Source organism: Leucopleurus acutus (assembly GCF_964270905.1).
Source record: "Leucopleurus acutus genome assembly, chromosome: 4".
In the NCBI taxonomy this organism is placed as follows: Eukaryota; Metazoa; Chordata; class Mammalia; order Artiodactyla; family Delphinidae; genus Leucopleurus; species Leucopleurus acutus.
Window position 1 is genome coordinate 117,625,205 of NC_139146.1, and position 27,175 is coordinate 117,652,379.

The 27,175-nt window shown below is 38.7% G+C and overlaps 2 protein-coding genes across 3 annotated transcripts; one reads left to right on the forward strand and one right to left on the reverse strand.

Annotated features, from left to right (window-relative positions):
* Nucleotides 1-9: 9 nt before the first annotated feature.
* MRPS18C (mitochondrial ribosomal protein S18C) lies at nt 10-5,142 on the forward strand (the record flags this gene model as incomplete). The annotated part of the gene is made up of 6 exons (XM_082837675.1): nt 10-331; nt 1,094-1,146; nt 3,019-3,102; nt 4,152-4,209; nt 4,751-4,810; nt 4,895-5,142. Coding segments are annotated over 6 exons (654 nt in total), but the record flags the coding sequence as incomplete, so codon positions are not given.
* On the reverse strand, nt 2,483-25,238 carry ABRAXAS1 (abraxas 1, BRCA1 A complex subunit). 2 transcript variants are annotated; one of them, XM_082837819.1, is made up of 10 exons: nt 25,093-25,238; nt 22,918-23,008; nt 18,379-18,415; nt 14,557-14,623; nt 12,421-12,614; nt 11,544-11,663; nt 10,475-10,559; nt 7,733-7,847; nt 6,821-7,354; nt 2,483-2,504 (listed from the first exon to the last, which is right to left on the reverse strand). In XM_082837819.1, exons 1-9 carry the CDS (start codon nt 25,177-25,179, stop codon nt 6,918-6,920), a joined length of 1,233 nt encoding a protein of 410 aa, XP_082693945.1. In that variant the 5' UTR covers nt 25,180-25,238; the 3' UTR covers nt 2,483-2,504; nt 6,821-6,917. The 2 variants fall into 2 exon arrangements, with proteins under 2 accessions (XP_082693945.1, XP_082693944.1); XM_082837818.1 differs by lacking the exon at nt 2,483-2,504 and having other exon boundaries at nt 5,211-7,354; nt 25,093-25,208.
* Nucleotides 25,239-27,175: the final 1,937 nt, after the last annotated feature.

Below are 27,175 nucleotides of genomic sequence, written 5' to 3' on the forward strand. Positions count from 1 at the left end.
TAGGAGCCCGCCCTCTCTTCGTCCAATCTTGCGGCGCGGCAAGAGGGAGAGGAGGAGAACGGGAAGGTACTGCGCAGGTGCATAGAAATCCCCACCTGCTCTTTCCTTGGATTCCCAGCACTCGCCTTCGGAACCTTTGAACCGAGTGCTTGGGCTAACAGGGGAAGCATACCGGAAGTGGCTTGTCCAGACGATTTGGAAAAAGGAAAGGAAGAGGAGGAGCAACGAACCCTGGCAGCTATGGTAGCCCTTTGCAGTGGGCTAGGAAGGAGAGCGTTAAAGCAGTTCGTAACGGCTGCTGTCTGCCTCACAGATTCTGGGGCTCATGCAGGTAAAGTCTCCATATCCTAGGTTCCTTTATAGCATTGCAGCCGTTTGGCTTAGCCCTAATTAGGTCGGTGGAGTCGACACTGTTAGCTAAAGGACTCCGGTGTCTAGGCAGTTTTCTCCAAGGTAAATGGGAATCTGTAGTGGCCCGTGACTAGTATTTTAAAGCTGAAGATGGCGTGAAATATAGCCCAGTACTTTGTTTTTTTTTAAACGTACGAGGAGAGTGATGGGGTGATTCTTAAAAAGAGGCAGGGACTTGCCCAACATCTTCGGGTAGACTTGGTAAGGAAGGAGCATTTTCAGTCACCTAGCAGCAAATTCCAGATGTCTGAGGGCCCAGATCTGGGCGAAATTGTGACATGGGCCCTGGAATCTATCATTTCTGCACTTTTATCTACTTTGTGCTTGTCTGTAAAAATCTTTTCATTTTCCTTTGGTATGACAATGCCTTTCAGTTTGCATTAAAATCTGTCTCTTCCCATGGAGAGAAGGGAATATAAATTTCCGGAACAGGGAGGTTATATGGGTGGAGATATATATGCCCTTTTCCCAAAGCCCCAGAAAGCACATTTATCCTAAGTCTAACTCTGCCTCAAATCTGAAGACTTTTAACCTTCATTTAACCTTGTTAGTATAATGAACATAAAACCTTTCTTTTCTGTTAGGTCCCTTAATTCATCTCGCCTCCACAGAAGCAAAATCTTTCCTTAGCTGCTCAGCTAACAAAAATAATTAGTTCGTTGCTGTTTCTGTTTAATTGCAGTGCTGTGGAGAAGTTGTTCACAATATAAACAGGTAACCAGCAATGAGGACCTGGTAAGAATTTTTTTCTTACTTGTAATAAAGCATTTGCAAATACGACCAAGTTCTTATGTCTTTGCTATTTTAATAGAGTTCAGCTGAAGGACAAAAACAATTGAGTTGATAATCATTAGTCTGTGTTGGAAAATTATAATTTATTGAGTAGTTACTTAAGTGAATTTTGAAGTAAGAGAATCCCTAGATTCCTAGCAAGAAGCATGGCTGCTGTAACACCATATTTTGCTTCCTAGATATGTGCTTTGGGAATTTAAAAAGGTAGTTTTGGTGTATGCAGTAATTGCAGGAAACCTAACAAAGGGATTGTACAAAGTTTACATATACCTTGGCTCTCTTCCTCATTTCAAATTCAATTCTGTCTTCCTCCTATTCATCACTTTGGCTGGGTGGCGGCTGCTTTAATAAATGCAGGATCAAAATTAAAGTTTTATACCAGGACATTAAGTACAGTCTCTTCTAAACTGTAGATGTATTTTTATGGGTTTCAAGTACTATCATTGGGCTTGGGCAGTGTAGGTTTTCTTGCTACATGCAAAGATAATTTGACACTAATCAGACCATATAAAGCACTTTGCACAGTGTAGAGAAGGAACACAGTCATTACAGGTAAGCTGAATGTAAATTGGATTAAGAACATTTGAAGACTTGGAAAGAAACAGAAGAACCCCTCTAGTCCCTCTGAGCGTCCATCTCGGTCATCTAATTCACACCATAGTCAAGAGAGTAAAGGAAATTACTAGAGCTCCTCTTTAGGTCATTAAACCCACTAAGACTAATGAAAGCTATGGGCTCTCCCAGAAAAAGGCACACAGTCCCATTTATTTGAAAATTTGCATACAACTACAGCAGTTCAGGGACTTCCATAGCCATTTCTACATTAAGAATCTATACTGGAGACACCTAAACTGATTTTAGGAGGGAGGCCTTGTGATAGAAGCATTACAGGCAGTAGTGAACAAAGAAAAACGAAAAATGCTGACAGAAACTTACGAAACAGTCTGGGGCCATAAAATTGTAGTCAAAGAACCTCATAGTATTACGCTAAGCCTTGTCTTTTTTTATCTTAATTTATTTATTATTTTTGGCTGCGTTGGCTTTTTTGTTGTTGTTGCGCGCAGGCTTTCTGTAGTTGCTGCTGTTGCGGTGTGCAGGCTTCTCATTGCAGTGGCTTCTCTTGTTGCGGAGCACGGGCACGCGGGCTCAGTAGTTGTGGCTCGCAGGCTCAGTAGTTGTGGCGCACGGGGTAGTTGCTCCACGGCATGTGGGATCTTTCCTGGACCAGGGCTCGAATCCGTGTCCCCTGCCTTGGCAGGCGGATTCTTAACCACTGTGCCACCAGGGAAGTCCTGCATTGTCTTTTTACAAGAAAAATAGCGATAAAACATCTAGAGAAATATGGGGATGGATTTAGGGATTATAATTTAAGAATTGCATATGGTATCTGTTGTGCTTAAGTTTTTCTTGATTTGAATCTGAGAGTTTTTAGTCACCTACAGTCTGGACAAAGCATTTGAGGAGAGAATCATTTATCGAAGATTTGAATTTTTTTTCCTCCTCCCATAAGCCCTTTTCTCTCCAAAGATTGTATTTTATCCCAGAATCCTCCTCCATGACTTAATTCCTCCTTAGCCAAACTTAAACAAGACACTTGCACAAAATATGTTTGACTACACTGAAACCTTTAAAATAGTGAATCTTTTTCTGAAATACTCGATTTTTCCTTTACAAGCCTACCTGTTGTATTCCCTTTCACAGTAAGGAAGGTACAACTAATCCCTTGGAGAGATTTAAATGTGGTAACCTAAGATTTTAAGTTTTTTCGATTCAAAGTTAATACAAACTATATTATCATACATTTTTTTCCTTTAGCCTGTTCCAATGGAAAATCCTTATAAGGAGCCTCTGAAAAAATGTATCTTGTGTGGAAAACGTGTAGATTATAAGAATGTACAGGTGAGATCTGGTTTTACTTCACTATGATACTTGATTTTGGGATTTTGGCTCCTTTATTAATACAATAGAGAAGCAAGTCAGTTTTTATAACAGGCTTTGTGTAGGGTGACTGTTTTAGCGACTTCATAATTTCAGATCTCGTTATACTTCTACGTATTGATACAAGGCATCTCTTTTATTCAAATACGAGCCCCTTGGCTGTCCCTCATTTACTGTTAATTCAGCTTAGCAGTCCTCTTTTTTCTTTGCCCAAAATGTCTTTACAGTAGCTCGCTGTGGCAGTGATTCTCAGTTGGTGGAGTTCAGTAGTTTGGGAAAAGCTCCTCTGGTGAAGTTGATCTCTGTACCTCACCACCAATATCGCTATTTCAAATGTAATTTTATCTGTTGTCGAGCACTCAGCAAATTAAAAGTGGCAAATTTAGGGGAGATAATGGTGCTGGAGCTAAGTATACTGACAGTAGTATAAAGTGATATCTGCCTTGATGAGAGAAAAGCCAAGGAATTTTAAAATGCAACGTATTAGGATTATGCATAGTGCCTAGAACGATGCCTGGTACATAGAAAGTGCTAAAGAATTTAAATTAATAAAACCTAAATAACAGCAAACGGCCTGATGTACCTGTGCATCTTGAAGACCTCATTGTAGTCTGATATTATGTGATAGCCTATCATGATAGATGAAGTGTTTTGTACCTTGTTATAAAAGCAACAGTATTTGAGAAAAGTTATCTGTGGAAAAGTCAAGAGAACAGCTTTAGCACTGAAAGAATACGCTCATTAATCTGTTGTATAGACTTTTTGACACACTGGATAAGAGATGTCAACTTTAGTGATTACTTTAGTTATTTAAAAAGATGACCTATTAATAGAATGAACATAATTCAGTGTTTTTATTCATATTTTTGAAGTTTGTCTGAAATGTATTAATAAACCTTTACATAACTTGAAGGTGTGGCATAAGGTTTTTTTTTTAATTTACCATTCAAGATTGAATAACAAGTGTATTAATGTAAATTTTTTTCTTTTTCAAATATAACTCAAAACAGCTTTTATCCCAGTTTATTTCTCCATTTACTGGATGCATTTATGGAAGGCACATAACAGGTATTTTGTTTTCTATATATTATAGCAACTTAAATGTAGGTAAGACTTATATAAAGCTACTTCTGTTATTTAAGGAAACTGGCAGATTTTCAAATAGTGCTACAAATTACTATGACACCAGATACTATGGCTAGTTTGAGAAAGCCTCTTCTTAGGCCAAAGGATAATTATTTTGCATGTCTTCTTATACTCAGTTAACTATAGGCTGACAATATGTAGAAAACTTGGGCTTAAAAAAAATTGCTTTACTGTTTGGGAGTATACTATAATCATCCCCAGGCTATTATTTAAACCAGGGGCCTGTTGCCTATAGGCCAAATCGGATCTGCCACTTGTTTTTGTAAATAGCTTAGTTTCCATAGTGTCTGAGCTACAACAGCAGAATTGAGTAATGATGAGAGAGACTGTATGGCCCACAAAGCCTAAGATAGTTACTATCTGGCTCTTTACAGGTTTTCCAATCCTTCCATGACATAGACATTTGTTATGCATTTTGATTACTGGCATTTTTTTACGAATAAGAAAGCAATTTCTTTTATAGGTCTTTGTGGGAAGAAACAAAAAGAAATCACAAAAGCAATTAAGAGAGCTCAAATAATGGGTAAGAGCATCTGAAAAACTGAATTATGCTAACCAAAATTTTGCTCATTATCTTTTGTGAAGAACTTTCATTATCTCTTTACAGGGTTTATGCCAGTTACATACAAGGATCCTGCATATCTCAAAGACCCTAAAGTTTGTAACATCAAATACAGGGAATAAATTCTATAAAGTTATCATCAATAAATTTATTTTACAGTTGTGTGGTATTAATACTGGCTCAAACTGTAAGATTTAATAACCTTTGAGTAGAGAACTGATAGGCTAAATCTTATCAAACTATAAAGTATTATGTTTTTAATTAATAATTTGAAATTATATGAGGAAAAAGTGTTTCAAGTGTGAAGTTTCCTCTCCATATCAGAATGTTCATTAAGTAAATCAGATTATTTAAAATGTTAATACTTGTTATATTTTACATACATATGAATTAAAAAAAGGTACTATGGGATTTTCACTTATATCTGGCCCCCAAATAGCTCATACAGCATACCACTGCTAATGAGATGTTAAACATGGAAGGGATGACGTGTATTGGGATTTTACTTTAGGCCCAGATTCTGTGTTGTAAATAGTATTGTAGGGATATGGGTGCGGGAAAGTGGAATGCTTATATAATGTACAAATCCCACATGATAGGGTGTGGATTTGAAACTGCTAAGGAAGATTTTCTAACATGTAAATAATTATGCCTGGCTAGGACTATGGGTCTTCCCTCTGTAGAGATGTTATGTGGGGATGAACAGTGGTGCTGTCTGTCACAGGACCTAACACTTACTCCTGGACTAGTCTATCATGAACTGGTAGTGTCCTGTAAATAAACTGATCCATAGGCAATCTGTTGTATCATCTTCTCTTACTCCAGTGATACAAACTGATCGCCAAAAGATGGAGAATAACTGAGAAAAAATGTCCTACAAGGATTCTTTTCCTCCTTTTCATTTAGTACCCTGAAAGTTGGGACATCAAACTTAATTATTTTAACATTAGGGTTCAGAATGAACCCCATTTCCTCTCCTGCCCTGTGCTTCTTATGTAACTAGTAAAGCAATCCCAACAACAACTCATTATTTGCACAAATCATCCCTGGTATTATGTGGGCTTCATAAACACCCCATGGTAACTAATGCATGTTAACACATAGATAAAAGATGATAGTTTTTGATACTAGCTATGAATTTGCTCTATCATTTAGGAAATAAGTGATGGAAGAGCAGTGGTCAACATGTGGGTTCAGCATTTCACCCAGTGAGTAAAGCATGAAGGCGTCATGTGATGTGTATGCTTCATGGGAAATTCTGTTATGGAAAGGATAAATAGAAAAAACAAACAGTAAAAGCTCTCTTAACCAACCTCCACTTAACCAACTCACTGGATTAAACAGGGGCTTTACATCCTCCTTAAAAATCACACGGAAGCCCATGACTCTTAACCTGTTGAGTTCTACATTACCAAGAGTCATCTATTTTGTTCCCAGACCTTATCAGTTGTATTTTTGTAGTGATGAATATGAGCATTAAAAATAAAGTTTCAGTTGCAGTGAAAACCAAGTAAAGGCTCTGAGAAGACTTGATAAAGATAACTAGCTTTTTAAAAAAAATAGTTGTCAAATTAGGTGTGGTTAGGACAAATAAGATTGGGAATGGAAAATGAAAAAACCTAGTAGCATTTTGTACTTAGGTTGCTTTGCAAATTTCTTTAAAGAAACTAAAATTGGGGATTATATAGGGTAAGTAATGGGTTTGATTTACATAGGAACTCCAACACATTCGTAAAAAAGTTCCTGGCCCTGCAACAAAAGTTTGACGAATGTACACTTCTGCTTTATGTTAAAGTGAAATCTCTGATAGACACCTTATTTATGTATCATTTGAGTCCCACTTAACTGCCCTTTTCACCTAACTAACCAACTGCTGATCCCAAACATTGCATTACCAGGCTTTGTTCTGTACTCAAATTCTGAACTGACTCAATTTAAAGTACTTTATAAAATAAATGAACTAGAACTTACCTATGTGTTATTGCAAAGAGCTGAACATAGTAAAAACAGTAGGCATGTTTGGCTTTACCCTTCATCTGATGAAAAATCTCCTTTCGGCCTAAAAGAATCAAAAGGTAGGAGACTGTGGATATTCACCAGAACCGTTCATTTTCTCAATCTCTTCATCTGTTTCTGGGCTGCTCACTGTGGATGCCTTTTCTTGGTTACTACTATCAGTATCTGTTTTAGATGGTTGGTTCTGTATCTCTAACAGCCGTGACTTCTTGAATTGCCATCCATCATCTGTACCTGAAGCTTTACGCTTAATCATTTGCAGCGCACTACCAGCTGGACTAGCTTCAGGAATGTCAGTATATTCCACCATTAGGGTCAGGTTGTCTACCACATTGAGATGGTGGTTGGTATTACAACTATTTTTAGAAATATGTCTATTTTTCAAGGAGATAACACATGAATGAAGAAATTCACAATCGGGAAAAAAGGTCTGTAAAGCTTGACAAAGAAAAATGTTCTCCTGAGGGTCTTTCTGGACATTCTTCTCTCCTAAAGAAACAAACAAATATTTCAACATACAGTATTTATACTACAAAGGTTTTATAGTTATCTATTTGTTAGTAAAGTCAGAGACTTTAAAGAATCATATTGAATTATCTAAATTAAGAGAAATGATAATCCTAAATTTATATGCCACAATATCCTCAGAGAAAATTAAAGTTGTTATATTTTTTAACATCAAGGTAGTATATCTATAGTAGTACCATGTTCTCTGTTCAGTGGGATTTAAGAGTATTAATGAAAGTTATTTTTAATCCTAAAGTGAACAAATTGATCAGTTAGTGCAAGCAGCTCATCCATAATTCCAATCAGTGAGAATTTTTCTTCAAAGCATAGAAAGTAGTGATATGTGAACTTTTTACTTACGTGTTGCTTGAATCTGTGCTTGCTTTCTTTTTTTAATTTCTCGTTTTAATCTGTTTATATCCTTTAGTAGTTTCTCTACTGCTCTCTCACTGTGTTCTACTTTACTGCATGTACTCTGGAAAATAAAGTAATTTAAGAGCATAGATAAAGTTCCAAATTGTAATACTACAATCTACGTTCACAAATAATATAAAATCCTTCATGGTGTATAACATCAAATATTTTCCTTTATAAAAATTTTATTTTATTTTGCTATTTTCTGGAGGAACTCACCAACAAGCATTTGTATGGTGCTTCATAGGTTACAAAATGCTTTCCAGATATATTAACTTCCTATTTATACAAAGTTTTATCATTCAAATTATTTCCTAGATAATACACAGAAATAAAAAACAAAAATATTTAACTGCTTCAAAACAAAAAATACTGTACTATTTTGAGATGCATACTTATTGCAAACATTTAAGAAACTGCCAATAACAAAGTGACTTTCACTATTACAAAAGAAAACTACTGAAGATTTTAATTCCCGTAAAACTACTTTTGAAAAGCAGAATGGCCTTATGTGTCATCAGTTTTTAAGTACTAATACCCTTTGACTCAGTGATTTCATTTTGGGAATATATCTTGGATCAGTAACAAAAATTTATATAAGATGATTTTTCTTAGAATAGTGTCAAATCAAAAGTAACTAATTTCCAATTATAGTGTAATGGGTTGTTAGAGCCAGTTTTAGTGGATACTTCATGGAACATCTGCCCAGCCTATTTCTCATGAACTTGTTCATCCTGCCATAAGAGTTCACCAGTAACCCTTTCACCAACTTTCACCCTAGCTGACCCAAGCAGAGATAATTACAATAGCCAATTGGCAAATCCTAATCTCTTGAATAGAAGAGATTAAATGCAGAAGCTATAGGTTAGCTCTTTGGTCAGCCAGTGGGTGAATAAACAGCAAGATCTGTAAATACTATGAAGGAAACCAACAGACAGACACAAAGGGAGAGAGTTAGTTCTTTTGTTTGTTTGTTTTTTGGCCACTCGGTGTGGCTTGTGGGATCTCAGTTCCCTGACCAGGGATTGAACCCTGGCCATGGCAGTGAAAGCGCCAAATCCTAACCACCACCAGGGAACTCCCAGGAGTTAAAGTTCTGATGGCATTCAAGCTCCTGGTTCCAGTTCCTTCCTAGAGCTCAGTGGCCTTCTGCCCACAGTTCCTCTCACATACCTCTACATTCCCTAATTTAGCCCAAGTTGGTACTTTTTCTTTAAGTTAATTTATTTATTTTTGGCTGCGTTGGGTCTTCATTACTGCGTGCAGGCTTTCTCTAGTTGCGGCGAGCAGGGGCTACTCTTTGTTGCAGAGCACGGGCTCTAGGTGCGCAGGCTTCAGTAGTTGTGACACGCAGGCAAACTAGTTTTGGCTCGCGGGCTCTAGAGCACAGGCTCAGTAGTTGTGGTACACAGGCTTATCTGCTCTGCGGCATGTGGGATCTTCCTGGACCAGGACTCGAACCCATGTCCCCTGCACTGGCAGTCAGATTCTTAACCACTGTGCCACCAGGAAAGTCCCCAAGTTGGTACTTTTCACATTAGAGTTCTAATATACTGCTCTAAGAAATATACTGCTATTAAAAAGAACTAAAATGTGGAAAGTGTTTAATTGTACATCAAATAAAAATCATGACACAAATTGCTATGTCCCCATCACTGTCAACAATGTAAAAGCTTGTATACATTAGGGGGAAACTGGAGAAAATTGGAAAGTGCAAAGAGTTAAGTTACAATGGTAGGATTCTGGATGTTTTCCTATTTTCTAAAATTCCTGTATTATATTAAAAAACAATGTGCAATATTATCAGTGTGTAAAATGCATTAACCCCATTTCTCTTAGTGTGCTCTATTGGTGAGTATGGTGGCCATGGAATATACTACTCAGATCTCCATTTGCAGGAAGCAGAGTTGACTGACAGTTCCAGGTGCCATCTTTTTGGGTCCACTACTGTGCTTGTGCTTAGGTCATGCTTCCCCTAGGTTGCTCTTAGCCACCGACTGAGCACAGTGAGGATATCAGTATAATTCTATTCCTGTAGGATGCCTTTGCTCAAAGACTCTCCATCAGCCTGGCTGAAATTTTTCAGGCCTTGCAGTCTGAAGCTCTTCCTACCCAATCATTCTCCTTTCCCTGTCTCCTTCCTCAGGTGTCAAACTTACATTGCAAGTCTCCCTGCCACTCCTGCTCCCTCCCCTCAAGGGACCTGAATGGACACAATGAGGTAGAACTTAGTACTGTTGTAGACTTTTTTGTTCCCAAATATTTGCTCCCTTTTTTATCCTGTAAAAGGGTTATATCTCCCTGCCTATTGCCATGACATCCTCTGGCCAATGAAATGTGAGTGGAAGTGACAGGCCAGCTCTGAGCAGAAATTCTAAGAGCTGTTGTGAATTTACACCAGCTTTCCTGCTCTTTTCCCTTTGTCATGAGAAGAGCATGTCCCACAGATGGGCTGGATCCTAGAATGAACATGACATTTAGAACAGGAGCAGAGCTGCAGCCAAGATATAATGTGAGTGAGACAAAACTTTTGTTTTCGTAGCCCACCAAGATGGAGGCCTTTGTTACTGAAGCTAAACTAATAAAAAATTTATGTCTAATCAACTGTCAGGTTATCCATAAACATATATTCAGTGAGCAATGTGATATGAACTCTATAGGTGATCTTTAAATGTTTTTTTAACTTACCTTTAATTCCTCTTGTAAAGAAGCATACAGTTCATTTATCTTATGTACCTCCTTTAAAGATCCATCTTCTTTAAAAAATTTAGAGCTGTAAAATATTATCATTTCCTCAGGCAAATGTACAGAACTCATTTAATGATACAATGAAAAATTTATTTGTAGTTGAGGAACAATAGATGATTCTTTTTACTGGCTTTGTAGGGACCATAATTTTGTCAACCTACTTATTTACAGAATAAGTAAAACCAACCAGAAAACCTAGTTATCTATCTTCACCTCAGCAAACTTTTTAGCCTCTTAAGTACTATTTCCAGGACTCAGAAAAGAGGTTCAATGAAAACAGATAAAGACTGAAGGGGGGGTGGTTCTTTCTTGGCAATAGGATCAATCAATTATTTTACTGAGTTTAAGTCATCATTGATTGAAAGAGGCAACATTATTTTATATACCACGAAGAAAAAAGAAAAACAATTCTAAGGCATGTTTTGTAAAAATCCCAATTTGAGATAAATGTAAAACTGTGTCTTAGTATCAATGAAATGTGGTATTCAATTTCTATAAGACACTGTTAAGCACTGTGGGAACACAAAAATAAATGAAATCTAGTCCATTATTCTCATAAAGTTTACACTTAGTAAGTATCCTGTAGTACCAGTGTTGTTATTTCTGACATTAATTATTCCCTTATTGCCCACAAAAAAGATAGCTCAGCAGTCTACAGTGTGAGTAAGTCTTGGCTAAAGCCTCATTTTTTGTCTTTATTTCATATCCAATCTAATTTCTTGCCTTTAATCTGAACTGCTGCCTTAGAAAATTACTATTTTGAGGCTAGCTCCTTATTCTTAGAATAAATATGTTAAAATATGTAGGCTATACAACAATGCCCCTCTCTTTTGTATTTTATAAATGGACAGGTGCTAGAAGGAAATACTGAGAAATTAAAAGTCTGGTTTACTTGAGTAATGTCATTAGTCAGTTTTCCTTTCATTTTTATTCTTGTGTAATAAAAAAAATTAACTTCAAAAAATGAATAGGAGTTAAGTTTAGTGGGGAAGCAGTTGAGGAATCTCACCTGTGTGTTTTTACTGCTCGACTAAAACCAGTGGACATACAGGAATCAGATACAGTTTTATAACCCAGTTGTTCAGACATGCCCAAATTGGCCACCACTAAAGGTATCCTATGAAAAAGCCTGAAGAAATAAAATTTTTAAAAATAAATTTAAAATAAAGTGAAAGATTAGCATCTACTTATTAGTATATAGACTACCTTTCCCCTACAAGATTAAAAAACAAAACCCCATTCCTTACTACTTATCCATGACAGAATTTACTGACTTGAGGCAAATAGCTTTTAAAAACTGTGAAATGTGCATAGTGTAAGATAACTGTGAAAAAATACTTTAATGGTTATTTTAACTGATCACCACATGTAAAAATAAAGGCAGTATTGTTGCAATTCATCCTATCTTTCGTGAATGATAAAACTACTCTTGGTACTCTTAACTTCATTCTCATACTCCATGAAAATGTTGTCTATATAACCTGCGGGGAGTCCTATTAACTCATTTTGGTGGATCCTCAAGAACCACCCTGCTTCCTGGCAGAGGTTAGAGAAAAGCTGCTCAGGTATGCAGGCTTCAGTTCTACATTATATTCCTTAGCAACCAATACCTAAAGCATGCATATTTTTTCCACCTTATGGTAAATAAGAGCAAATCCTCAGTGCCAGAAACACAAGTCATCATTCCATACTGGGCTTCTAATTTCCTTATCTGACCTTCATTCTCCCATATAAAGAACTGATGGTAAGAAAGGCTAAAAAGGGTTATTGTGACAATCTAATGCAACAATATACGAAAATAGTTGGTAAGCCATAAAAAGTACAATAAAAATATTGAGTACATTTTTCTGTTAGCTGAAAACAGCCAGTGACTGGCCAACATTTACCCTTTCTGAGGTTTATATAAGGCATGCTCCAGCCGATGAGTAGAGCAGCTTTCTGTTATTATACTCGGTGTTAATAACAGAAAAACAAGTTCCTGGCTTGAAAGATGCTGCTGTAAGTTTTTGTGAAGCAGTCTCTCTCTGAATGTCATGATCTGGTCTGAATGACGTCGGAATTTATACCAACCAACCACATCCTGAAAGAAAATATAGAAAAACATCAGGCGAATACCTTAATGGTTACAGTTATTATGTATCTTACTGTCATAATCAAGCAGTAAAACTGGCAACCTTAAAAATGACTTTCTTGGGCTTCCCTAGTGGCGCAGTGGTTGAGAGTCCGCCTGCAAAGCAGGGGACACGGGTTCGTGCCCCGGTCCGGGAAGATCCCACATGCTGCGGAGCAGCTGGGCCCGTGAGCCATGGCCGCTGAGCCTGCACGTCCAGAGCCTGTGCTCCGCAATGGGAGAGGCCACAACAGTGAGAGGCCCGCGTACCGCCAAAAAAATAATAATAATAAAATAAATAAACAAACTTTTAAAAAAATAGCTTTCTTGGGACTTCCCTGGTGGTGCAGTGGTTGGGAATCTGCCTGCCAATGCAGGGGACGGGTTCGAGCCCTGGTCCGGGAAGATCCCACATGCCGCGGAGCAGCTAAGCCCATGCGCCACAACTACTGAGCCTGTGCTCTAGAGCCCGGGAGCCACAACTACTGAGCCCACGTGCCACAAACACTGAAGCCTACGCACCTAGAGCCCATGCTCCTCAACAAGAGAAGCCACCGCAATGAGAAGCCTGCGCACTGCAATGAAGAGTAGCCTCTGCTCGCATCAACTAGAGAAAGCCCCCGTGCAGCGATGAAGACCCAAACAGCCAAAAATAAATAAATAATAAAATTTTTTTAAAAATTAAAAAAAATGGCTTTCTTAATATTTACCAAGATTTGGGGCCTATATTAAACAAAACGTACACTTAAGAATACACTTTACCTTTTATAAAGCATGCAAACTGACTTGCAGTTAAATTACTTTCCATTTACTTACCAGGCTACAATTTTATTCAATACAGATTAAAGAAAATAAATTCTTAACTTCCTCTAGTTTCTCTTAATGGCATTTACTGTCTTAACATTTTTAACCCTTAGTCAAAATTTAAATGAAGAAAACACCAATGAAAACTAGTTAACTTCCTGTATGGATACTTGGTTTGCTAAGTAAGTAAACTGAACCCAATAGCTTTTAATTGAAATTTATATGGGAATGTTATCACCTACCCCACAGAGCTGGTTCCAAGATTAAGATCATATTAAAGGGTTTTGTAAACTATAACACGCTAAACAAATGTGTTGTTAGTATTTTTTATTTATCTTTGGCTGCATTGGGTTTTTGTTGCTGCGCGTGGGCTTTCTCTAGTTGCGGCGAGCGGGGGCTACTCTACGTTAGGGTGCGCGGGCTTCTCATTGCAGTGGCTTCTCTTGTTGCAGAGCACGGGCTCTAGGCACGCGGGCTTCAGTAGTTGCAGCACACGGGCTCAGTAGTTGTGGCTCGCGGGCTCTAGAGCACAGGCTCAGTAGTTGTGGCGCATGGGCTTAGTTGTCCCGCGGCATGTGGGATCTTCCCGGGCAGGGCTCGAACCCGTGTCCCCTGCATTGGCAGGCAGATTCTTAACCACTGTGCCACCAGGGAAGTCCCTCAAAAAGTTTTAAGAGGAAAAAAGTACCAAGAAAAAATGTATTTGGAAAAAAAAACTATTTTGATCATTCAGCAAGTTTTAACTGAACACCAAGTGGGCTACAGAGGATCCAGATTAGGTGCTGTATAGGAAATCATCCCTGCACTAGGAAAAATAGTAACTTGTAGCTAAGTAAAAGAACAGCAATGGATTAAGTTCTAGAGTACGTGAGATCAATGTAAATCAGAGTAGTCAAGAGGATGAGAACAAGATGAAGATTTTTAATGACTAGCTTTGCTTTCAGGGAAACCCCTTTGAGTTTCTGGAAAGAAGCCTTTCCTCACCTGCTTTACATAGGACATTGTGAAGACAAATGCTGCTTTAAAGTTCTGTCAAAGTATTACATGTTTTTACGAGCTGAAAATAATACATATAATACGAAAAAAAGAAAGGTAAATCAGGGAATACCTTTTTGACACTTGATAATATTTTCTTCAGCGCTCGCTCATTTACTTCACCAGAAGAATTATAAAAGCTGTAAAAGCCAAAATTAAAGGCATTTCAAATAAGCTAAAAATATGAATGATTTTATTAGCACTTTTAATTGTAGTTACTCCTAGCCTAACTACCCAACCAAAATCCATATACTTATTGCCTGTTAGATGAAGTTCTAAATTAAATAGGAGAGAAAGTTCTCAAATTAACAGACTTAAAGTGCTAGAAATATGCGGTCTATAAGCAATGAAAAAGGAAAAGGAGTGGAGGAACTTTAAAGGATAAGTTTGTGTAACACATTTTTTTTAACCTAAAACAAAACAAACTCTCCATTAAATACAGGTATTTGTTAAGTTCACATAGCTAGTTCACAATTTATTCATTAAAACTTTTTTTACAATAATGATACATACAAAAGAATGTAATGTGAGTAACGAAGCAGCACAATACCATAAAGACAATTTATTCATTGCTAATTCCAAAAGCTATCCTTTTCTTTTATAAATTTATTCTATGATTTTATTTATTGTTTCTGGCTGCGTTGAGTCTTCATTGCTGCACGCGGTCTTTCTCTAGTTGCGGCGAGTGGGGGCTACTCTTCGTTGCAGTGCGCAGGCTTCTCATTGCAGTGGCTTCTCTTGTTGTGGAGCACGGGCTCTAGGCGCGTGGGCTTCAGTAGTTGTGGCATGTGGGCTCAGTACTTGTGGTTCGTGGGCTCTAGAGCGCAGGCTCAGTAGTTGTGGCTCATGGGCTTAGCTGCTCCATGGCATGTGGGATCTTCCCGGACCAGGGCTCGAACCCGTGTCCCCTGCATTGGCAGGCGGATTCTCAACCACTGCGCCACCAGGGAAGCCCTCCAAAAGCTATTCTTAAATTAAGAGAAGTGCTTTAGGAGTTGGGTTTTTTTTTGTTTTGGGGGCTGGGGGGGTGGAGGATAGGTATTGGTTTAGTTTAGTGACTTCTGTTCTGTAGTTGGAATGTCAAAGATTTAGGGAGAATTGAAAAATAATTCTAAAAGATTCTAAAGCATTTACTTTCAGCTTTCTTTCCCCTCCAGGGATTACAAATAATATTCTCTTTTTTAACATTCATCAAGATCAACAATATTCTTTTCTATGATGTAATATCTATTATGCAAAATCTCTGACAAATACTATTCATTATAATAGGTTTTTACTGGTAATTCTAATCTACACACTGAAAAAATTTAGTTACATAAAACTGGAAAAAACATATCCTAATAGGCAATATATTTTTTCTTTTTAACTTACAAAGTGTTCCACCTACCAAAGGGGGATAATTCAGCTCATCGAACAGATCCTTCCATCTTACCTATTTATTCCAACATGAAAAATCTAAATACAAGAGTTTATTCCTGTGTTTCTCTAGGATGGTCCACTCCTGAGCTCCTCAAACTGGGACATAATGCAATACACCAGGGTATATAAAACAACAGGATAAAAGTGTACGTCTTCTGTGTAAGCACTGATTTTTATGTGAAGCTTCTGGGAAGGGGGGCAGTTTTTTTTTTTTTTGTAGAAATAGATATACTGTACAGTAGAATTCATGTTAAACTGCGCAATTTTTTTAAAGTGACTTTAAGTTTTAGGCTTCAATGGGCTGTTTTCCAAATTCCCCCTAGATTTCTGAGATAAGGGAAACAGTGTATTTCAGTGGCAAACTTTGCAACCAATGTATCAGAGCAGGATTGACAAACTTCTTCTATAAAGGGCCAGATAATAAATACCTTAGGCTTTGCTGGACAGTCTCTGTTACATATTCCTCCATTGTTCTTTTTTTTTTTAACTCTTAAAAAATATATTAACTATTCATAGAGGTCCATATAAAAACAGGCCATGGGGCTGTACTCTGCCACCCTCTGTATCAGAAACATAAAACTGGTTATTAAAGCTTATCCAGCTCGGATTCCATGAAGTATGGTATCAGAAGACTTTGTTTTTAACATGTTCCATCTACATCATTTAAAAGAGTTGCCCCCAACCTTTTTGGCACCAGGGACGGGTTTCGTGGAAGATGGTTTTTCCATGGATGGGGGTGGGGGGTGATGGTTCAGGTGGTAATGCGAGCGATGGGGAGCGGCAGATGAAGCTCTGTTCACTCACCCGCTGCGCACTGGTACCAGTCCAGGGCCCAGGGGTTGGGGACCCCTGATTTAAAACAAGAAAGAAACAGCATAGTATGCTGTTGGATTAGAGCTCAAGAAATCCGGATTCTTCTCATTTTGCCCTACCACTAACCAGTTCTTCCCCCCATCCCCTAATTTTGTAAAGCTAAAAGGCTGAGGGACTTCCCTCAGCAGTGCAGTAGTTAAGAATCCACCTGCTAGTGCAGGGGACACAGGTTCGATCCCTGGTCCGGGAAGATCCCACATGCCGTGGAGCAACTAAGCCCGTGCGCCACACTACTGAGCCTGCGCTCTAGAGCCCGCGAGCCACAACTGCTGAAGCCTGCGTGCCACAACTACTGAGCCTGTGCGCCCTAGAGGCCGCTCACCACAACTACTGAGCCCATGTGCCACAACTACTGAAGCCCGTGTGCCTAGAGCCCGTGCTCTGCAACAAGAGAAGCTGCTGCAGTGAGAAGCTCACGCACTACAGTGAAGAGTAGCCCCCACTCACCGCAACTAGAGAAAGCCCATGTGCAGCAACGAAGACCCAACGCAGCCAATAAATAAATAAATAAATAAATAAATAAATAAATAAATAAATAAATAAATAAATAAAAGGCCTAGGTATGGGTTTCTCATCACTGGATCAGATGGCTTCCTCGGCTCTAAGACTCATATTAAGTTGGTCTAATTATTTAAGGTAGTTGCCAGAAGGTATTGAATCACCTTTTTTTTTTTTACTTTCCCTCCTTAATCCATTGCTGGCCCAGAGTCCCTCAAGAAAGTACTATTTATGAGTCTCCACCAAGAGTCCCTCATTCAAAAGATATTTTTTATACGCATTGTCTATTAGGCAATATAGGAGCTGTGCCCCTTTCTGGTACAGCAGTTTAAGACCACACTAAGCCTTCTGTCACACCTACCAATGGTGTTTCTCACCTTAACACAATGTTCCATGGCAACTCTTACACAACCTTAGAAATGGTACATACAGTGTGACTGTAAGACAGTAATGCTGATTTTTCATGTATGGTTTATATAAATCATAAAGCTATTTCACCAAAACTACACCGTGTTGTTTATGGTTACAGTTGTTTGCTTTATGAAACATCATTGATTTATATACTTTTCTATGTAAATACCTCAATTAAAAGTTTTTAACAATATCATAGCCTATCAGGGCTAAGAGTACTACTACTATCTGTAGGACTATGAGTACAAGTTTCCACCCTGGAAAAGTAATAGGAAGCGGGTTAGATAAAGAACCTAACCAGTTAATAGACAAAAGATAACATTAAAAAATGTAAGTGAAGAAACAGATAATAAAATAAACTGGAATAAAAAGAAAAAAGGGGTGCTGTTAATGTATGAGAACGTGTTGCTGAGTTTATAATATGCGATGAAGTGACTGGGTGGGAGAAGGAAAAGCAATCCTCAAGGTAAACTGGTACCTGGGAGAGGCAGTGAAGACCAGCTAAAGGAAGCAGATAAATACAGAGAAAGAACTATTAGGGTTGAAATGAACAGGTGAATTTCAGGTACTTAAAAAGACTCTTTACATTTTAATCTGTACCACCAGGTATAACTAAGATACTTCGTTAGTTTCAAAAATTCACTTGCAGAGAATAATTTTCACAATGGATCATTTACTTGCTCTTACTACTCACCTAAAAAGCTGATAGCATGAAACGTACTTCTGAATGTCTGGAAAAAAAGAATTTTTAGTTATGATTACATTAAGTATCATTTGAATAACATATATTGAGCACTTCATGCCAGGATGTACTTTACCATTATCTCGTTTATTCCTCACAACAAACCTATGAGACAGATGTTATCACTCCTTCCACTTTAAAGATGAGGTAACAGGCAGAGAGATTAAGTTGGTGGAGGCAAAATTCAAACCCTGAACCTCACTCATAACTACTGATAGAATGCTATACTCCTTCTAAATAGGTTTAGTAATGGCCACACAAAAGATTAAGTCACACTTGCTATAGTCATTGAGTTCTGAAATTGTGATGCTGTAATTTTACCCAACTGATAAAAAACAGCTGCTAAAGGAATTCTTTTGTTATTCCAACTGGTTCTTTCATAAAGGATATGTCAATGTTAATTGTAGACTAAAGAAAAAAAGTCCAACATCTCTGAAGAGGTGAGTTTTATTCTACTGTCAATAGAAATAATACATCTAAATACATCTAACTTCTGGTTGCTGCAGGTGCTGTGCAAACAGATTAAATTCTATCACAAGACATCATTACAAATCATGAAAGTATCAAGATGAATATAATGTTTCCTCTATCATCCCAAACTTTCAGATCCCTCAAGATTCAGTAGGGACGGCTTCCCTGGTGGCGCAGTGGTTGAGAGTCCGCCTGCCGATGCAGGGGACACAGCTTCGTGCCCCAGTCCCGGAGGATCCCACATGCCGCGGAGCAGCTGGGCCCGTGAGCCACGGCCGCTGGGCCTGCACTTCCGGAGCCTGTGGTCTGCAACGGGAGAGGCCACAGCAGTGAGAGGCCCGCGTACCGCCAAAAAAAAAAAAAAAAAAGTCATTTATGGGCTTCCCTGGTGGCGCAGTGGTTGAAAGTCCGCCTGCCAATGCAGGGGACGCAGGTTCGTGCCCCGGTCCGGGAAGATCCCATATGCCGCGGAGCGGCTGGGCCCATGAGCCATGGCCGCTGAGCCTGCACGTCCGGAGCCTGTGCTCTGCAACGGGAGAGGCCACAACAGTGAGAGGCCCGCGTATTGCAAAAAAAAAAAAAAAAAAAAAAAGATTCAGTAGGGAACAGTGAAAGGAGTGAGACATTCACACAGAAAGTCATCAAGACAATACATATTCTTCTAGGCAGCCCATCTTTATGTGTCCCTGTGTCAACAATCAAATTTTGTCAGATACCATTTACAGGATCACTCTAGCAGTAATCACCTATTTCAGATAATTCCTGTGACTATGATGTTCTCTTCCTTGGGGAGATCCTACCCAGAGTACTAGCAATTTCATTTGTCACCTAAACCAAAGACATCAATTTGATTATGGAGAATCTGTGAATCTTCATCTAGGTGAGGAAACCCAATATCAAACTGCTGTTGAAGAATCTTTTCAAGTAAACATCTGAAGAATGCAGACATCTTTGCATCTTTGTACATGCAAAGGCTATCTTTAAGGAGAAAACTACATGAAGTCACCATTTCAATAACTTGATATGTATATAAAGTTATTGGTATTATACTATATATATATATATATATATACACACTACTATAAAAGTAATTCAGCCTATTAAAAAAAATGGAAAAGTTATCATCCTCTTCAGATATTTTCCTTCCAGCAAACATATGTTACCCTCAGATAAATCTCTCTGAACAGAAACAGTCTGTAACTGATAACCGGCCAAACATAATCTGGTGTAGATAAGGCACAGTATAATAAAATGATGAAAATCTCATTAACCAAAGCAATGTAGTAATTTGTAGATCTTGCCACCTGTTTTAAAGTAATCCAACATTTTAAAATAATTTAAGCAAATACTTGAGTGCAACTACAGCACTTGCCAGATACCTTGAAGCTTAGCACTGCTCCTAGCACAGTGGAGTTGCTCGATAAATGGTTGCTTATTTAAACTCCTAAAATATGTCAGATACTTTGGGCAGCACACCAATTACAATTAGGGAAAAAAGACTTCCTAAGGGCTTGCTTTTTACGCTCGTGTGAACAGAAAGAAAAACATTAAGAAAATAAAATTATAAACAATATAAACATGTGTAACACATGACAAAAGGCCAATTTCCTTAAGTTATGATATAGCATTACAAATCAATAAGAAAAAGCAAAACAGCCTAGCAGAAATAATAGTCAAAGCATGGAACAGGTGTGTTCTTTTCAAATAAAAAGGTCTCCCCAAAAGTCAAACACATAACCTCATTTGTAATTTAAAAATGCAAATTAGAAAGGGGGAGGGGCAAGATGGGGCAGGGGATTAAAAGGTACAAACTACTATACATAAAGTAAATAAGCTACAAGGATATATTGTACAGCACAGGGAATATAGTCAATATTTTATAACTTTAAATGAAGTATAATCTATAAAGATATTGAATCACTGCTGTATACTTGAAACTAATATAATACTGTAAATCAACTATACTTCAAAAAAAAAGAAATGCAAATTAAAATTTTTTTTCTTCACTTATCAAGTTGGCAAAGATTAAAAGATTTGATAATACCCAATGGTGATAAGGGTAGGGGGACCCTGGTACTTTCACATATTGTAGAGGAGTCTAAGATGACATGACTCTTCCAAAAGGTAATGGCCTACCTCTAGGAATTTTGCTTTCAGATATACTCAAAGGCACAAAGATATATGCACCATAAAATGTGCATTGTTACATTGTTTTGTATTAATAAAAAAATAAAAAGTCATCCATAGCTGGTTAAGTACGTTATGGTACATTCATACAACGGGAATACGAAGACATCAGAAAGAATGACAAACTATACACATTCATACTACTCTGCACTAATGATATCTTGGAGATATTTATACATGTATATAGTATGATCCCACTTATGAATATAAAAATACACATACATTTATATGTGTGTATTATGTGTAGTATTAATGAGTGAAAAAATACTCATGAAACCGAGTCATTGCCACAGAGGTGACTTTAATGAGTGAGTTTAAATTTATATGTTTACTTTATACATATGTACTAAATTTACATATATACTACAATTTTTACCTTTTTAAAGTAGCAAACAAAAAGTACAGTATGAGTATAAACTGATATAATCTTTCTGGAAAGCAATTTGCTAATACAGATCAAGAACCTTAAAAATGTTCACACCCTTTGACACTGTAACACCATTTCCAGAAATCTACCTATAATAGGTATAGAATATTTATGTACCAAAATGTTCCCTACATAATTATACTACATAAATTATGTAGTATAATTTATGATAATGAAAAACTGGAAACTCTGATTATAATTTATTTATTTAAAGGACAACTAAAATCACATACAGTCATAAGAGTAAGACCATAGAGAATAGAATGCAGTTATAAGAAATAATATTTAGAGGATTATTTACTATGAGAAATTGATCATGACACCAAATTTTTTATAAAGTATACCACCAATTTTGTTTTAAAAAATATATATATATGCTTAGAAAAAAAATGCATGTTAGAGAATCAGAAAACTCCCTATGTATTTTAAAGCTCCGTTTCCCTTTTTCTCTGAAAGAACAGCTGCCACCAGCTGCAGTTGCTTCACCACCCACTTCTCAAACCCTCTGCAGTCTGGCTTTTTCCCCATTACACTTCTGAAATTATGTAAGGTTTCCAATTATTTAATCACTGAGTTTTTTCAGTTCTCATCTTCCAACTTTTCTGCAGCATTTTACATTTCTGTTGAACCTGTTTTATCTTTTTTCTTGGTCTTGCTTATTATTGGTTCTTTCTTTTGCTGGATCACCTTTCTGCCACTCACATATACACAGGAGCTATTTCATCCTTCTTTCCCCCCAGTAATCTTAATCTGCTTCCTATGTCTCATATTGTTTCTTGCTTTAGACTAGGGCATAGCCATAACTTTAACTGAGAAATGAGTGCAATATATTCCTTTAAAATTTGATTTCTGGGACTTCCCTTGTGGTGCAATGGTTAAGAATCCATCTACCAATGCAGGGGACATGGGTTCGAGCCCTGGTCCGGGAAGATCCCACATGCCGCAGAACAACTAAGCCCACGTGCCACAGCTACTGAAGCCGGCGTGCCTAGAGCCCGTGCTCCACAACAAGAGAAGCCACCGCAATGAGAGGGCCATGCACACCAACGAAGAGTAGCCCCTGCCGGCTGCAACTAGAGAAAGCCCACACGCAGCCACGAAGACCCAATGCAGCCAAAAATAAATAAATAAATAAAATTAAAAATTTGATTTTAAAAATTCATACCTATTTCTGGTGTTTTTGTTTCTTTGTTTGTTTTAGTTTTTGGCCGCACCACGCGGCACGTGGGATCCTTAGTTCCCTGACCAGGGATGGAACCCGCACCCCCTGCAGTGGAAGCGCAGAGTCTTAACGCTGGACCCAGGGAAGTTCTGATATCTATTTCTTAATAATTTAAAAAGTAACTTATACTGACCCCTTTCAGCATAAACTATCAAAATAGAAGACACAGAAATAAGTGACTCACCAATTGTATAAATAACTTCAAAATCATCCATTTGAGAATCAGTTATGTTGTTCTTCGCTTCACCTTTCACTTCCCCAAGGAGAAAACCTTCCTATAAGGATAAAAATAAGCAGTATATGGAATACACTGATAGAATTTCCAAGTTCAGTCACTTAACTAACCAGTATTTCCCAAGAATTTTACAACATGTACAAGCGTGTGTTACCAGCTGGAGCACACAGAAAAGAAAGACTAGGTGCATTCCAGTTTACCTGGGCAACATAACCAGGTTAAAAAACACGAGTAGAAGAGATTGTAAATACCACTGTGACTTTAGCACTCTTGGAAGTATAAAAGGCTTAAAGGCAGAAATGAGAACACAATGTTCAAGGAACAGGGAGTAGAGCAGTTAGCCTGAGAATAGAAGCCTCCTATCTGTAACGAAATCTTAGGTTGCTATGAACAGCAACAATAATGGACCATCCTGAATGACTGGCCAAGGAGTCTGGATTAATGGCACATGCTTCTGGGAGTCAGTGGAGGCTTCTGAGCTATGAAATGACACAGGATGGGCTTTTAGATTAAGCATGTGCACAATATCAAAGACCTGTAATTCAATATTAGAGTCTGCTGTATAAAAGAGGAGCTGTGAGCCCCGGTTCTTTTTAAAATGCAGGCATTTTGCCACCATAGTAGTGATCTCTTTGAGTTTCAGAGAATTCACTTATTTCTCTTGGCACATTTAGAAACCCAATGAGCTTGACAATGAATTTTTTACCATCTTTATAACTTCTTTAGTTAAAAATGCTTTAAGAAATGTTTTTTTTCATTAAAAGAAAAACACAAAGTAATGTTTCCACAATGTGAGTCTTTGCTGGAATCAAAGGGGAACAATACGGAACTCTACTCTCTAGTGTTCTATACAAACCCCTGGAAAAGAGACAATGCAAGTACAGCTCTCCATCAAACCACCTTTTAAGGACTTTAGGAAAAAGATCTAAGGAACAGAGTCCTCTCTAACACTACGGTACTTTGCAAGTGCTAATCCTTTAAGCTACAGAGGACTTACAGTCCCACTCTGGTTATGTTTACACTAAGGTATTCCACAGTAATTTCTACAGCCACACACATTTTAAATCATCATATATTTGCTCTTTGCTACGTGTTAATCTACAAGCGTATTTAAAATTGCATACATGAAAGAGAGCAATTCCAGCCTTATTAGGACTACGCCAAAAAACTATTTTGGATAAGGCAAGCCTTTATTATAAAATAAAGGGCACAAAATTTAGCAGAAATCACTAGGTTTTATTCAGCATGATATTCTCTAAACCGTATTAGCAAGTTACTACACACTTACTCTAGGACACTACTTCTCAGACTCAAAGTTTTACAGTGTTTTTTAATTTCATAAAAATGAAAGTTTTTAAAAATAGGTACTGTATTTTTTTTTAAAAAAACTACTTCACCTAGAGGTTTTGAACCTAGGCGAAAGTGTGAAATAAGCATTTAAATATCTAATATTTCAGGATAAACTTAAATGTTTAAATTACAACCGAAAGCATCCGACAAGGAACTAGCTCAGGCCTTACAACCTAATAAATTTGATACCAATGCAAACAAAAGTCAGCTATCCAATATACGAAATTAATCTTCTTCATCTACTAAGATTCCCCCCAAAATAGCCACTGGATGCATCATTTCTCATTCCTTTACAAGTCTTCCATTTCAACAAACGTGCACAGTAGCTGCTCTGAAGGAGAAAATTGAGTTCTTTGCGAAAACCGCTGTCGTTAGTTAGGAGAAAGTTAACCGGCAACCTTCCCAGCGAGCGGTAGCGGGAGAGCGCTATGTGAACCTTCTATTTCTTCACAACCAAAATGAACCAGAAAAGGGGGACTACTGAAAAAGAGAAATGAAGGTGTGCGAGACACTCCGAGCGGGGCGCGGAAATAAACACTGGTTGCGAGAGGGAGGGCTAACTCTGGAAAAGGCTCACCACCGGAGGCACCTCCGGGGCCGCCCGGGAGCGGGAGAAGGCAGCCCCGACTGCACAGAGCCGGCGCGGCGGCGGCGTCGGGAGCCCGCGTGCGGGACCCGGGCAGCGGCGGCCGGGACGGCGCCCGCGCGCGCGCGCGCGCGCGCGCGGGTCCTTTTCTAAGGTGACGCCAGAGCCCGCCCCGGTCCTCGGCTCACCGTGTCCGAGTCGGTGTTGAGGTGCTGGAAGACGAGCGCGCCCAGCACAAAGCCAGAGAGCACCGCCGACGTGCTCTCACCCTCCATGCTTCCGCCGCCGCCGCCGCCGCCGCCCCGCTGCTCGAGCTGACAGGGCTCGGCGCGGGCCGCACCGGGCGGGGTCCTCGGCGGCGCGTTGGCAAGGCGGCGAGGCGGTGAGGCGGGGCCGAGCGAGGAGGCGGGATGTGCGCCGGCGCACTGGCCGCGGCTCGCTCCCCCGAGGGGCGGGGTTGGTGGGGAGTCGCTGGGGCTCTCTGGTGCGGAAATGGCAACTCTGACGAGGGCTCTGGTTCGTCCCTCTCGGTGTTCGGCACCTCTGCCCAGCGCCAGGCCACGGACAGCGCTTTTGGTGGCTAGCTGCTACTGAGGGACCCTGGCATATGTGCAAAAGTGGAATAAATGAACACTTCTGACAGAATAGAGGCATTGCCTAGTGGCATAATATCACAATGGAAATGCCACGTTTGGAGTTTTCAGAGTGTCAGATGCTGCCCATTACCCATTGAAACTTCTGGAATACTAACGACCGTTTCAGAGAATGTCTTTTCTAGATCTCTCCAGCGATGTCCCGTCCCATGCAGTGGGGAGGAGGGGAATGGGTTTCTTTGAGAGTTTGCTTGCTTTTAGAAAATTGAGGACTCAGTTCAAAGAATATACAGACTTTTTAACATTGTTCTGACAATGTAATGATAGGTATAAACGTACTGTGATGGATCATTTGATATAAACGTAAGGGGAGTAGGAAGACCAGGGCTTGCCAATTTTCCACACACTGTATATAAAGCTATGGTTTTTAAATGAAAGCCAGCAAAATATCAGACTGAATTGAATTGATATTACATATTTCTGGGTTTTGTTGTGTAGCAGCCATATTTCACTAACACACTGAAGACATGTGTAGAATTAAAGATTATGTGTTTATTCCCTAAAATTGTTTCGTGCTGTCGTTTCAGCATAATCACTGTTAATATAAAGAGATTTTCACGTAATTTGTGTTTTATGGATAGTAATGATCTAAAGGATTAAAAAATAAAAAACGTTAGTCCAAGAGAGTGGAAGTAAACCCTCACATGTAAGGTCAAAAGTTTTTTGTTTTTTTGTTTTTGCGGTACGTGGGCCTCTCACTGTTGTGTTCTCTCCCTTTGCGGAGCACAGGCTCCGGACGCGCAGGCCCAGCGGCCATGTCTCATCAGACCAGCCGCTCCGCGGCATGTGGGATCTTCCCGGACCGGGGCACGAACCTGTGTCCCCTGCATCGGCAGGCGGACCCTCAGCCACTGTGCCACCAGGGAAGCCCAGGTCAAAAGATTTTTGACATGGTTGCCAAGACAATTCACTGGGGAAGGACAGGCTTTTCAACAAATGCAAAAGAATGAAGTTAGATCCTTAACTTATGCCATATATAACAATCAGCTCAAAATGGATAAAAGAGCTAAATGTAAGACCTAAAACGATAACATTCTTAGAAGAAAACACTGGGGAAAACTTCATGACACTGGATTTGGCAATGATTTCTTGCATGTGACACCAAAAGCAAAGACAAAGGAAAAAATAGACAAATTCTACTTCATCAAATTAAAAACTTTTGTCCATCACAGGACACTATCAAAAGAGTGAAAAGGCAACCTACAGAATGGGAGAAATATTTGCAAACCATATCCAAAATATATATAAAGAGCTACAACTCAACGACAACAGAAAAAAAAAACAGTTAAAAAATGAACAAACATCTTCTTGAATATACATTTCTCTAAAGAAGCTATACAGAAGGCCAATAAGTACATGAAAAGATATCAATACTTAACATCACTAATCATTAGGGAAATGCAAATCAAACCATAATGGCATACCACTTCACACCCATTAGGATAGCAACGGTATAATAAAAAATATATTTGGTCTCTGTCCCTGCATCCAGGAACAGAGTTCCTAAAACCCTTAGAGTCTCCAGAGCGATAATTATGTCTTCTGTATGCTAACGTGACTGTTGGGGAAGGAGGGTGGTGGACTAGATAGCTTAAGGATGGGAGTTAGTTTCCAGAAA

What these genes read in the sequence shown, in the direction of transcription:
- ABRAXAS1 (XM_082837819.1), bottom strand. Translation starts at nt 25,179, where the DNA reads ATGGAGGGTGAGAGCACGTCGGCGGTGCTCTCTGGCTTTGTGCTGGGC. An exon ending in TTATATAAACCTCAGAAAGG is followed by an intron (nt 11,664 to 12,420) that starts GTAAATGTTGGC and finishes TTATTTCTTCAG; the next exon opens with GCTTTTTCATAGGATACCTT. An exon ending in CTTTACAAGAGGAATTAAAG is followed by an intron (nt 7,848 to 10,474) that starts GTAAGTTAAAAA and finishes TTTATTTTCCAG; the next exon opens with AGTACATGCAGTAAAGTAGA.